Source organism: Nerophis lumbriciformis, linkage group LG02 (assembly GCF_033978685.3).
Source record: "Nerophis lumbriciformis linkage group LG02, RoL_Nlum_v2.1, whole genome shotgun sequence".
Taxonomy (NCBI): domain Eukaryota; kingdom Metazoa; phylum Chordata; class Actinopteri; order Syngnathiformes; family Syngnathidae; genus Nerophis; species Nerophis lumbriciformis.
In genome coordinates this window covers 69,285,089-69,297,504 of record NC_084549.2, presented here as the reverse complement: position 1 = coordinate 69,297,504, position 12,416 = coordinate 69,285,089, and the positions used below count along the sequence as shown (strand labels likewise).

Genomic DNA, 12,416 nt, shown 5'->3' with positions numbered 1-12,416 from the left:
AGAGTCCAGTCCATAGTGGATCTAACATAATAGTGAGAGAGTCCAGTCCATAGTGGATCCAACATAATAGTGAGAGTCCAGTCCATTGTGGATCTAACATAATAGTGAGAGAGTCCAGTCCATAGTGGATCTAACATAATAGTGTGAGTCCAGTCCATAGTGGATTTAACATAATAGTGAGAGTCCAGTCCATAGTAGATCTAACATAATAGTGAGAGTCCAGTCCATAGTGGATTTAACATAATAGTGAGAGTCCAGTCCATAGTGGATCTAACATAATAGTGAGAGTCCAGTCCATAGTGGACCTAACATAATAGTGAGAAAGTCCAGTCCACAGTGGATCTAACATAATAGTGAGAGTCCAGTCCATAGTGGACCTAACATAACAGTGAGAGTCCAGTCCATAGTGGATCTAACATAATAGTGTGAGAGTCCAGTCCATAGTGGATCTAACATAATAGTGAGACAGTCCAGTCCATAGTGGATCTAACATAATAGTGTGAGAGTCCAGTCCATAGTAGATCTAACATAATAGTGTGAGAGTCCAGTCCATAGTAGATCTAACATAATAGTGAGAGTCCAGTCCATAGTGGATCTAACAAAATAGTGTGAGAGTTCAGTCCATAGTGGATCTAACATAATAGTGTGAGAGTCCAGTCCATGGTGGATCTAACATAATAGTGAGAGTCCAGTCCATAGTGGATCTAACATAATAGTGAAAGTTCAGTCCATAGTGGATCTAACATAATAGTGTGAGAGTCCGGTCAATAGTGGATCTAACATAATAGTGAGAGTCCAGTCCATAGTGGATCTAGCATAATAGTGTGAGAGTCCAGTCCATAGTGGATCTAACATAAAATTGTGAGAGTCCAGTCCATAGTGGATCTAACATAATAGTGTGAGAGTCCAGTCCATAGTGGATCTAACATAATAGTGAGAGTCCAGTCCATAGTGGATCTAACATAATAGTGAGAGTCCAGTCCATAGTGGATCTAGCATAATAGTGTGAGAGTCCAGTCCATAGTGGATCTAACATAAAATTGTGAGAGTCCAGTCCATAGTGGATCTAACATAATAGTGTGAGAGTCCAGTCCATAGTGGATCGAACATAATAGTGAGAGTCCAGTCCATAGTGGATCTAACATAATAGTGAGAGTCCAGTCCATAGTGGATCTAACATAATAGTGAGAGTTCAGTCCATAGTGGATCAAACATAATAGTGTGAGAGTCCAGTCCATAGTAGATCTAACATAATAGCGAGAGTCCAGTCCATAGTGGATCTAACATAATAGTGTGAGAGTCCAGTCCATAGTGGATCTAACATAATAGTGTGAGAGTCCAGTCCATAGTGGATCTAACATAATAGTGAGAGTCCAGTCCATAGTGGATCTAACATAATAGTGTGAGAGTTCAGTCCATAGTGGATCTAACATAATAGTGAGAGTCCAGTCCATAGTGGATCTAACATAATAGTGAGAGTCCAGTCCATAGTGGATCTAACATAATAGTGAGAGTCCAGTCCATAGTGGATCTAACATAATAGTGAGAGTCCAGTCCATAGTGGATCTAACATAATAGTGTGAGAGTCCAGTCCATAGTGGATCTAACATAATAGTGTGAGAGTCCAGTCCATAGTGGATTTAACATAATAGTGAGAGTCCAGTCCATAGTGAATATAACATAATAGTGAGAGTCCAGTCCATAGTGGATCTAACATAATAGTGCGAGAGTCCAGTCCATAGTGGATCTAACATAATAGTGAGAGTCCAGTCCATTGTGGATCTAACATAATAGTGTGAGAGTCCAGTCCATAGTAGATCTAACATAATAGTGAGAGAGTCCAGTCCATAGTGGATCTAGCATAATAGTGTGAGAGTTCAGTCTATAGTGGATCTAACATAATAGTGTGAGAGTCCAGTCCATGGTGGATCTAACATAATAGTGAGAGTCCAGTCCATTGTGGATCTAACATAATAGTGTGAGAGTCCAGTCCATTGTGGATCTAACATAATAGTGTGAGAGTCCAGTCCATAGTGGATCTAACATAATAGTGTGAGAGTCCAGTCCATAGTGGATCTAACATAATAGTGAGAGTCCAGTCCATAGTGGAGCTAACATAATAGTGAGAGTCCAGTCCATAGTGGATCTAACATAATAGTGAGAGTCCAGTCCATAGTGGATCTAACATAATAGTGAGAGTCCAGTCCATAGTGGATCTAACATAATAGTGAGAGTCCAGTCCATAGTGGAGCTAGCATAATAGTGAGAGTCCAGTCCATAGTGGATCTAACATAATAGTGAGAGAGTCCAGTCCATAGTGGATCTAACATAATAGTGAGAGTTCAGTCCATAGTGGATCAAACATAATAGTGTGAGAGTCCAGTCCATAGTGGATCTAACATAATAGTGAGAGTCCAGTCCATAGTGGATCTAACATAATAGTGAGAGTTCAGTCCATAGTGGATCAAACATAATAGTGTGAGAGTCCAGTCCATAGTGGATCTAACATAATAGTGTGAGAGTCCAGTCCATAGTGGATCTAACATAATAGTGTGAGAGTCCAGTCCATAGTGGATCTAACATAATAGTGAGAGTCCAGTCCATAGTGGATCTAACATAATAGTGAGAGTCCAGTCCATAGTGGATCTAACATAATAGTGAGAGTCCAGTCCATAGTAGATCTAACATAATAGTGTGAGAGTCCAGTCCATAGTGGATCTAACATAATAGTGAGAGTCCAGTCCATAGTGGATCTAACAAAATAGTGTGAGAGTTCAGTCCATAGTGGATCTAACATAATAGTGTGAGAGTCCAGTCCATGGTGGATCTAACATAATAGTGAGAGTCCAGTCCATAGTGGATCTAACATAATAGTGAAAGTTCAGTCCATAGTGGATCTAACATAATAGTGTGAGAGTCCGGTCAATAGTGGATCTAACATAATAGTGAGAGTCCAGTCCATAGTGGATCTAGCATAATAGTGTGAGAGTCCAGTCCATAGTGGATCTAACATAACATTGTGAGAGTCCAGTCCATAGTGGATCTAACATAATAGTGTGAGAGTCCAGTCCATAGTGGATCTAACATAATAGTGAGAGTCCAGTCCATAGTGGATCTAACATAATAGTGAGAGTCCAGTCCATAGTGGATCTAGCATAATAGTGTGAGAGTCCAGTCCATAGTGGATCTAACATAAAATTGTGAGAGTCCAGTCCATAGTGGATCTAACATAATAGTGTGAGAGTCCAGTCCATAGTGGATCTAACATAATAGTGAGAGTCCAGTCCATAGTGGATCTAACATAATAGTGAGAGTCCAGTCCATAGTGGATCTAACATAATAGTGAGAGTTCAGTCCATAGTGGATCAAACATAATAGTGTGAGAGTCCAGTCCATAGTAGATCTAACATAATAGCGAGAGTCCAGTCCATAGTGGATCTAACATAATAGTGTGAGAGTCCAGTCCATAGTGGATCTAACATAATAGTGAGAGTCCAGTCCATAGTGGATCTAACATAATAGTGAAAGTTCAGTCCATAGTGGATCTAACATAATAGTGTGAGAGTCCGGTCAATAGTGGATCTAACATAATAGTGAGAGTCCAGTCCATAGTGGATCTAGCATAATAGTGTGAGAGTCCAGTCCATAGTGGATCTAACATAAAATTGTGAGAGTCCAGTCCATAGTGGATCTAACATAATAGTGTGAGAGTCCAGTCCATAGTGGATCTAACATAATAGTGAGAGTCCAGTCCATAGTGGATCTAACATAATAGTGAGAGTCCAGTCCATAGTGGATCTAGCATAATAGTGTGAGAGTCCAGTCCATAGTGGATCTAACATAAAATTGTGAGAGTCCAGTCCATAGTGGATCTAACATAATAGTGAGAGTCCAGTCCATAGTGGATCTAACATAATAGTGAGAGTCCAGTCCATAGTGGATCTAACATAATAGTGAAAGTTCAGTCCATAGTGGATCTAACATAATAGTGTGAGAGTCCAGTCCATAGTGGATCTAACATAATAGTGAGAGTCCAGTCCATAGTGGATCTAACATAATAGTGAGAGTCCAGTCCATAGTGGATCTAACATAATAGTGAGAGTTCAGTCCATAGTGGATCAAACATAATAGTGTGAGAGTCCAGTCCATAGTAGATCTAACATAATAGCGAGAGTCCAGTCCATAGTGGATCTAACATAATAGTGAGAGTCCAGTCCATAGTGGATCTAACATAATAGTGAGAGTCCAGTCCATAGTGGATCCAACATAATAGTGAGAGTCCAGTCCATAGTAGATCTAACATAATAGTGTGAGAGTACAGTCCATAGTGGATCTAACATAATAGTGAGAGTCCAGTCCATAGTGGATCTAACATAATAGTGTGAGAGTCCAGTCCATAGTGGATCTAACATAATAGTGAGAGTCCAGTCCATAGTGGATTTAACATAATAGTGAGAGTCCAGTCCATAGTGGATCTAACATAATAGTGTGAGAGTCCAGTCCATAGTGGATCTAACATAATAGTGTGAGAGTCCAGTCCATGGTGGATCTAACATAATAGTGAGAGTCCAGTCCATAGTGGATCTAACATAATAGTGTGAGAGTCCAGTCCATAGTGGATCTAACATAATAGTGTGAGAGTCCAGTCCATGGTGGATCTAACATAATAGTGAGAGTCCAGTCCATAGTGGATCTAACATAATAGTGTGAGAGTCCAGTCCATAGTGGATCTAACATAATAGTCAAGAGAGTCCAGTCCATAGTGGATCTAACATAATAGTGTGAGAGTCCAGTCCATAGTGGATCTAACATAATAGTGTGAGAGTCCAGTCCATAGTGGATCTAACATAATAGTGAGAGAGTCCAGTCCATAGTGGATCTAGCATAATAGTGTGAGAGTCCAGTCCATAGTGGATCTAACATAATAGTGAGAGTCCAGTCCATAGTGGATCTAACATAATAGTGTGAGAGTCCAGTCCATAGTGGATCTAACATAATAGTGTGAGAGTCCAGTCCATAGTGGATCTAACATAATAGTGAGAGTCCAGTCCATAGTGGATCTAACATAATAGTGTGAGAGTCCAGTCCATAGTGGATCTAACATAATAGTGAGAGTCCAGTCCATAGTGGATCCAACATAATAGTGAGAGTCCAGTCCATAGTGGATCTAACATAATAGTGAGAGTCCAGTCCATAGTGGATCTTACATAATAGTGAGAGTCCAGTCCATAGTGGATCTAACATAATAGTGAGACTCCAGTCCATAGTGGATCTAACATAATAGTGAGAGTCCAGTCCATAGTGGATCTTACATAATAGTGAGAGTCCAGTCCATAGTGGATCTAACATAATAGTGAGAGTCCAGTCCATAGTGGATCCAACATAATAGTGAGAGTCCAGTCCATAGTGGATCTAACATAATAGTGAGAGTCCAGTCCATAGTGGATCTAACATAATAGTAAGAGTCCAGTCCATAGTGGATCTAACATAATAGTGAGACTCCAGTCCATAGTGGATCTAACATAATAGTGAGAGTCCAGTCCATAGTGGATCTAACATAATAGTGAGACTCCAGTCCATAGTGGATCTAACATAATAGTGAGAGTCCAGTCCATAGTGGATCTTACATAATAGTGAGAGTCCAGTCCATAGTGGATCTAACATAATAGTGAGAGTCCAGTCCATAGTGGATCCAACATAATAGTGAGAGTCCAGTCCATAGTGGATCCAACATAATAGTGAGAGTCCAGTCCATAGTGGATCTAACATAATAGTGAGAGTCCAGTCCATAGTGGATCTAACATAATAGTAAGAGTCCAGTCCATAGTGGATCTAACATAATAGTAAGCGTGAACTTGAACTCACGACCTACCGATATCAGGGCGGACACTCTAACCACAAGGCCAGGTGTTTTCTTTTTTTGGATAGTGCACCAATTCGTCACGTTCCATGTGTCAGGTAAACCATGACAAGCGGGGCCGTGTGAAGCCCCTCCCTACTGTACTGGTGTATATTCCTAAAGTGCTCACAAATGAACAGGTGGAGTGAACCTTACCTTGTTGCCTTTATGGGTTATTGAAAGACTTTTTGACCTTCTCGTCATGCCACTCTGCAGGTGTGTCTGAATCGCCAGTGTCAGAACGTCAGCGTCTTCGGCGTGCACGAGTGCTCAGGAAAGTGCAATGGACGTGGGGTGAGTGCCACACCTGGCAACGTTTACATTTTTGGGGTGTGGGGTATTTGAATCAGACCTAACCACGCTGGCAAGCGTCCTGAAAACACTGGAATTGGGCTTTATTCTGAAGATTATTCTTCTATTATTCTACAGTGTTACAAATTGTAAAAGATAAAGTCTGTTCCTGCCTTTCTCCTGATAAGGATAATAAAACAGTTTTATTTTTTCGGGGCCGAGATGGCTTCTCAGGAATTGTCTTCAAGTCATCCATCTTTCTCGCGCTGTCAATTTGATTGATGCCGCAGCGTCGCCGTTGTGCGCAACCAACCGTGTTTTACTGGCATGCTTTTATTTTGAAGCCTGACTTTTTACAGGCTGCAGGTTGGGATTTATGCCGATGTCGACTGAGCGTCATTTTTTTAACGAACGTTAAAATATACCAAGACAATAGAAAAAAAGACCAAAATACGGGAATTAACATTAAGGGTGGGGGAAATTGATGCCTCAGACATGAACGATGAACATCAAAATATGGATTATTTATGTACGGTTTGTAACATACACTGTAAAAAATATATATTATATTTATAAGTAGATTTTACTTAAAATAAAAAAGTACTGTTTTACCAATTACGGCAATGTAATGAAAAAACAATAAACATAGATTGAAGCAAAAAAAACAAAACATTTTTACTGTAAAAATATTAGTGGCACTGTTTTTCCATTTACAGTAATTCACTGTAAAAACACCCGCATATTTTACCTTAAAAAAAAAACTGGTAGCTGAGTTGCCAGAATTTTACCATAAAATAACAGTAATACCCATCCATCCATTATCTACTGCTTTTCCCTTTTTTTTTCCTTCTTTTTTTTAAGGAATGTTAAAATATATGAAGACAATAGAAAATTGATGCCTCGGACATGGACGATGAACATCAAAATATGGATTATTTATGTACGTGTATATTTACATAAATTGTAAAAAAAAAAAAAATTATATATAAAAATAGATTTTACTCAAAATAAAATAATAAAAATAAATAAAATAAAATAAAAGGGTACTGTTTTACCATTTACGGTAATGTAATGAAAAAACAATGAACATAGATTTTATGCAAAACAATAAAACATTTTTACTGTAAAAAATATTAGTGGCACTGTTTTTCCATTTAAAGTAATTCACTGTAAAAACCACCCGCATATTTTACCTTAAAAAAAAAAAAGGTAGCTGAGTTGCCAGAATTTGACCATAAAATAACAGTAATACCCATCCATCCATTATATACCGCTTTTTGTTTCCTTTTTTTTTTTTTAAAGGAATGTTAAAATATACGAAGACAATAGAAAAAAGACCAAAATATGGGAATTTCCTGGGGTAAAGCAGGAGGGTTGACATTAAGGGTGGGGGAAATTGTTGCCTCAGACATGGACGATGAACATTAAAATATGGATTATTTATGTAAGGTTTGCAACATACACTGTAAAAAAAAAATATATATATATATATATATATATATATATATATATATATATATATATATTTAAGTAGATTTTACTTAAAATAAGATAAAATAAATAAAATAAAATAAAAGGGTACTGTTTTACCATTTACGGTAATGTAATGAAATAACAATGAACAGATTTTATGCTTAAAAAAAACAACTTTTTACTGTAAATGGAAAAACAGTGCCACTAATATTTTTACAGTAAAAAGTTGTTGTTTTTTTTAGCATAAAATCTGTTCATTGTTTTTTCATTACATTACCGTAAATGGTAAAATAGTACCCTTTTATTTTATTTTTATTATTTTATTTTTATTTATTTAATTATTTAATTCACTGTAAAAACACCCGCATATTTTACCTTACAGTAATACCCATTCATCCATTTTATACCTCTTTTTTTCCCTTTTTTTTGTTTTAAAGGAATGTTAAAATATACGAAGACAATAGAAAAAACACCAAAATATGGGAATTTCCTGGGGAAAAGCAGGAGGGTTGACATTAAGGGTGGGGGAAATTGATGCCTCGGACATGGACATCAAAATATGGATTATTTATGTACGGTATGTAACATACACTGTAAAAAAAATAAAAAATATATATATATATATATATATATATATATATATATAAGTAGGTTTGACTTAAAATAAAAGGGTACTGTTTTACCATTTACAGTAATGTAATGAAAAAACAATGAACATAGATTTTATGCTAAAAAAAAAAATTTTTACTGTAAAAATATTAGTGGCACTGTTTTTCCATTTACAGTAATTCACTGTAAAAACACCCGCATATTTTACCTTAAAAAAAACTGGTAGCTGAGTTGCCAGAATTTTACCATAAAATAACAGTAATACCCATCCATCCATTTTCTACTGCTTTTTTTTTTTACCTTTTTAAGGAATGTTAAAATATACAAAGACAATAGAAAAAAGACCAAAACACAGGAATTTCCTGGTGTAAAGCAGGAGGGTTGACACTAAAGGTGGGGGAAATTGTTGCCTCGGACATGGACGATGAACATCAAAATATGGATTATTTATGTACGGTATGTAACATACACTGTAAAAAAAAAATATATATATATACAGTATATATATGTATAAGTAGATTTTACTTAAAATAAAAAAGTACTGTTTTCCCAGTTACAGTAATGTAATAAAAAAACAATGGACATTGATTTTATGCAACAAAAAAAACTAACATTTTTACTGTAAAAATATTAGTGGCACTGTTTTTCCATTTACAGTAATTCACTGTAAAAACACCTGCATTTTTTACCTTAAAAAAAAAACTGGTATATGAGTTGCCAGAATTTTACCATAAAATAACAGTAATACAAAAGCAATGTTAAAATATACGAAGGCAATAGAAAAAAAGACCAAAATATGGGAATTTCCTGGGGTAAAGCAGGAGGGTTGACATTAAGGGTGGGGGAAATTGATGCCTCAGACGTGGATGATGAACATCAAAATATGGATTATTTATGTACGGTTTGTAACATACACTGTAAAAAAAAATATATATATATATATATATATTTATAAGTAAGTTTTACTTCAAATAAAAGGGTACTGTTTTACCAGTTACAGTAATGTAATGAAAAAACAATGAACATAGATTTTATGCTAAAAAAAAAAAAAAATGTACTGTAAAAATATTAGTGGCACTGTTTTTTTTGTTTGTTTTTTTACTGTAAATGGAAAAACGGTACTATTTTTATTTTTACAGTTGAATTCTGGCGACTGAGCTTACAGTTTCCTGTAAAACCTATAGTGGATGTTTTTTTTTACAGTGTGAAATAACACAGCCGGTTCTAAAGTGCAAAGCCCAGCAGTGGGAGATGGGAAGCCGTGCTAATCGCTAAGCTCGCTTGAACGTGACTATCTTGACTCGATGTGAACCACAGCTCACTTTCTTCCGTCTTCATTTGGCGTTGGATCTAGAAGGAGGCGTGATTAGATTGGCTCCGGCGGAACATTCCCGGCTTTTTTTTTAATGTATAAAGTCATAAAGCTGCCACACATCTTCCCTCCCTCCGGGCGCCCCTTAACCCCGCAGCAAGGCAGCCTCCATCCAGCACGGGCTTCACGTCTGCGTGGAAGTTGAAAAACCCCCTAGCAGCTGCACGAGTCCCCCTCCTTCCAACATCACAATGACAGCTGGCCCGCGTTACCTCGCCGGGGAATCCATCTTGGATCTTAGGGACCCCCCCCCCCCGCAGGCTCCACAGGATGGACTTTGCACATGTTTCAGCTATCATGACAGCCATAATTCCAGCAAGCTCAGTGAAGGTTCTGACATTTTGCCCATGATGGTCTTTTATGAACAAGTTTGTTGCACAACACAGCAGCAACAGAACCGATGTTGTAGTGCAGATCATTAAAAAAACGCATATGAAAAAATGTCTATCCACAACCGGCTGCCATGTTGGTGTGGGACAGAGGGTCCCGCCTATGGCACCATTTAAAGCTGCATTTTAGATTCAGATTCAGAAGTACTTTAGACTTTAGGTCCAGACTGAGTCAAAGGGAAAAAACCGCATAGTCATAGCACTCATACACAAGTTACATAGAATCAACAAAACTTGCAACAGAGGGGAGGGAGAGGGAGCAGCGGAGGCAGGCCGGCCATAGCACACATAAACATGTTGCATAGAATCAACAAAACTTGCAACAGAGGGGATGGTGTGGGAGAAACAGAGGCAGGCCGGCCATAGCACACATAAACATGTTACATAGAATCAACAAAACTTGCAACAGAGGGGATGGTGTGGGAGAAACAGAGGCAGGCCGGCCATAGCACACATAAACATGTTACATAGAATCAACAAAACTTGCAACAGAGGGGATGGTGTGGGAGAAACAGAGGCAGGCCGGCCATAGCCCACGTAAACATGTTACATAGAATCAACAAAACTTGCAACAGAGGGGAGGGAGTGGGAGCAACGGAGGCAGGTTGGCCATAGCACACAAACATGTTACATATAAGCAACAAAACTTGCAACAGAGGGGAGGGAGAGGGAGCAACGGAGGCAGGCTGGCCATAGTACACATCAACGTGTTACATAGAATCAACAAAACTTGCAACAGAGGGGACGGAGAGGGAGCCACAGAGTCAGGTTGGCCATAGCACACATAAACATGTTACATAGAATAAACAAAACTTGCAACAGAGGGGAGGGAGAGGGAGCAACGAAGGCAGACTGGCCACAGCACACATAAACATGTTACATAGAATCAACAAAACTTGCATCAGAGGGGATGGTGTGGGAGAAACAGAGGCAGGCCGGCCATAGCACACATAAGCATGTTACGCAGAATCAACAAAACTTGCAACAGAGGGGAGGGAGTGGGAGCAACAGAGGCATGCTGACCATAGCACACATAAACATGTTACGTAGAATCAACAAAACTTGCAACAGAGGGGAGGGAGAGGGAGCAACAGAGGCAGGCTGGCCATAGCACACATAAACATGTTGCGTAGAATCAACAAAACTTGCAACAGAGGGGATGGTGTGGGAGAAACAGAGGCAGGCCGGCCATAGCACACATAAACATGTTACAAATAATCAACAAAACTTGCAACAGAGGGGAGGGAGAGGGAGTAACAGAGGCAGGCTGGCGATAGCACACATCAACATGTTACATAGAATCAACAAAACTTGCAACAGAGGGGACGGAGAGGGAGCCACGGAGTCAGGTTGGCCATAACACACAAACATGTTACATATAAGCAACAAAACTTGCAACAGAGGGGAGGGACAGGGAGCAACGGAGGCAGGCTGGCCATATCACACATAAACATGTTACATAGAATCAACAAAACTTGCAACAGAGGGGACGGAGAGGGAGCCACAGAGTCAGGTTGGCCATAGCACACACAAACATGTTACATAGAATCAACTAAACTTGCAACAGAGGGGAGTGAGAGGGAGCAACGAAGGCAGGCCCGCCATAGCACACATAAACATGTTACATAGAATCAACAAAACTTGCAACAGAGGGGAGTGAGAGGGAGCAACGGAGGCAGGCCGGCCATAGCACACATAAACATGTTGCATAGAATCAACAAAACTTGCAACAGAGGGGAGGGAGAGGGAGCAACGGAGGCAGGCCGGCCATAGCACACATAAACATGTTACATAGAATCAACAAAACTTGCAACAGAGGGGAGTGAGAGGGAGCAACGGAGGCAGGCTGGCCATAGCACACATAAACATGTTACATAGAATCAACAAAACTTGCAACAGAGGGGACGGAGAGGGAGCCACGGAGACAGGCTGGCCATAGCACACATAAACATGTTACATAGAATCAACAAAACTTGAAACAGAGGGGAGGTAGAGGGAGCCACGGAGACAGGCTGGCCATAGCACACATAAACATGTTACATAGAATCAACAAAACTTGCAACAGAGGGGACGGAGAGGGAGCCACGGAGTCAGGTTGGCCATAACACACAAACATGTTACATATAAGCAACAAAACTTGCAACAGAGGGGAGGGACAGGGAGCAACGGAGGCAGGCTGGCCATATCACACATAAACATGTTACATAGAATCAACAAAACTTGCAACAGAGGGGACGGAGAGGGAGCCACAGAGTCAGGTTGGCCATAGCACACACAAACATGTTACATAGAATCAACTAAACTTGCAACAGAGGGGAGTGAGAGGGAGCAACAGAGGCAGGCTGGCCATAGCACACATAAACATGTTGCGTAGAATCAACAA

The 12,416-nt window shown here is 39.3% G+C and overlaps 1 protein-coding gene across 1 annotated transcript in view; it reads left to right on the top strand.

The window, feature by feature from the left end:
• Nucleotides 1-12,416, top strand: part of LOC133611266 (disintegrin and metalloproteinase domain-containing protein 12-like) — a 212,974-nt gene that overhangs the window by 186,682 nt on the left and 13,876 nt on the right. Inside the window, exon 17 of the mRNA XM_061967965.1 lies at nt 6,116-6,193. Within this exon, the coding sequence (XP_061823949.1) occupies nt 6,116-6,193 (78 nt within the window). The remainder of the gene's footprint in view (nt 1-6,115; nt 6,194-12,416) is intronic.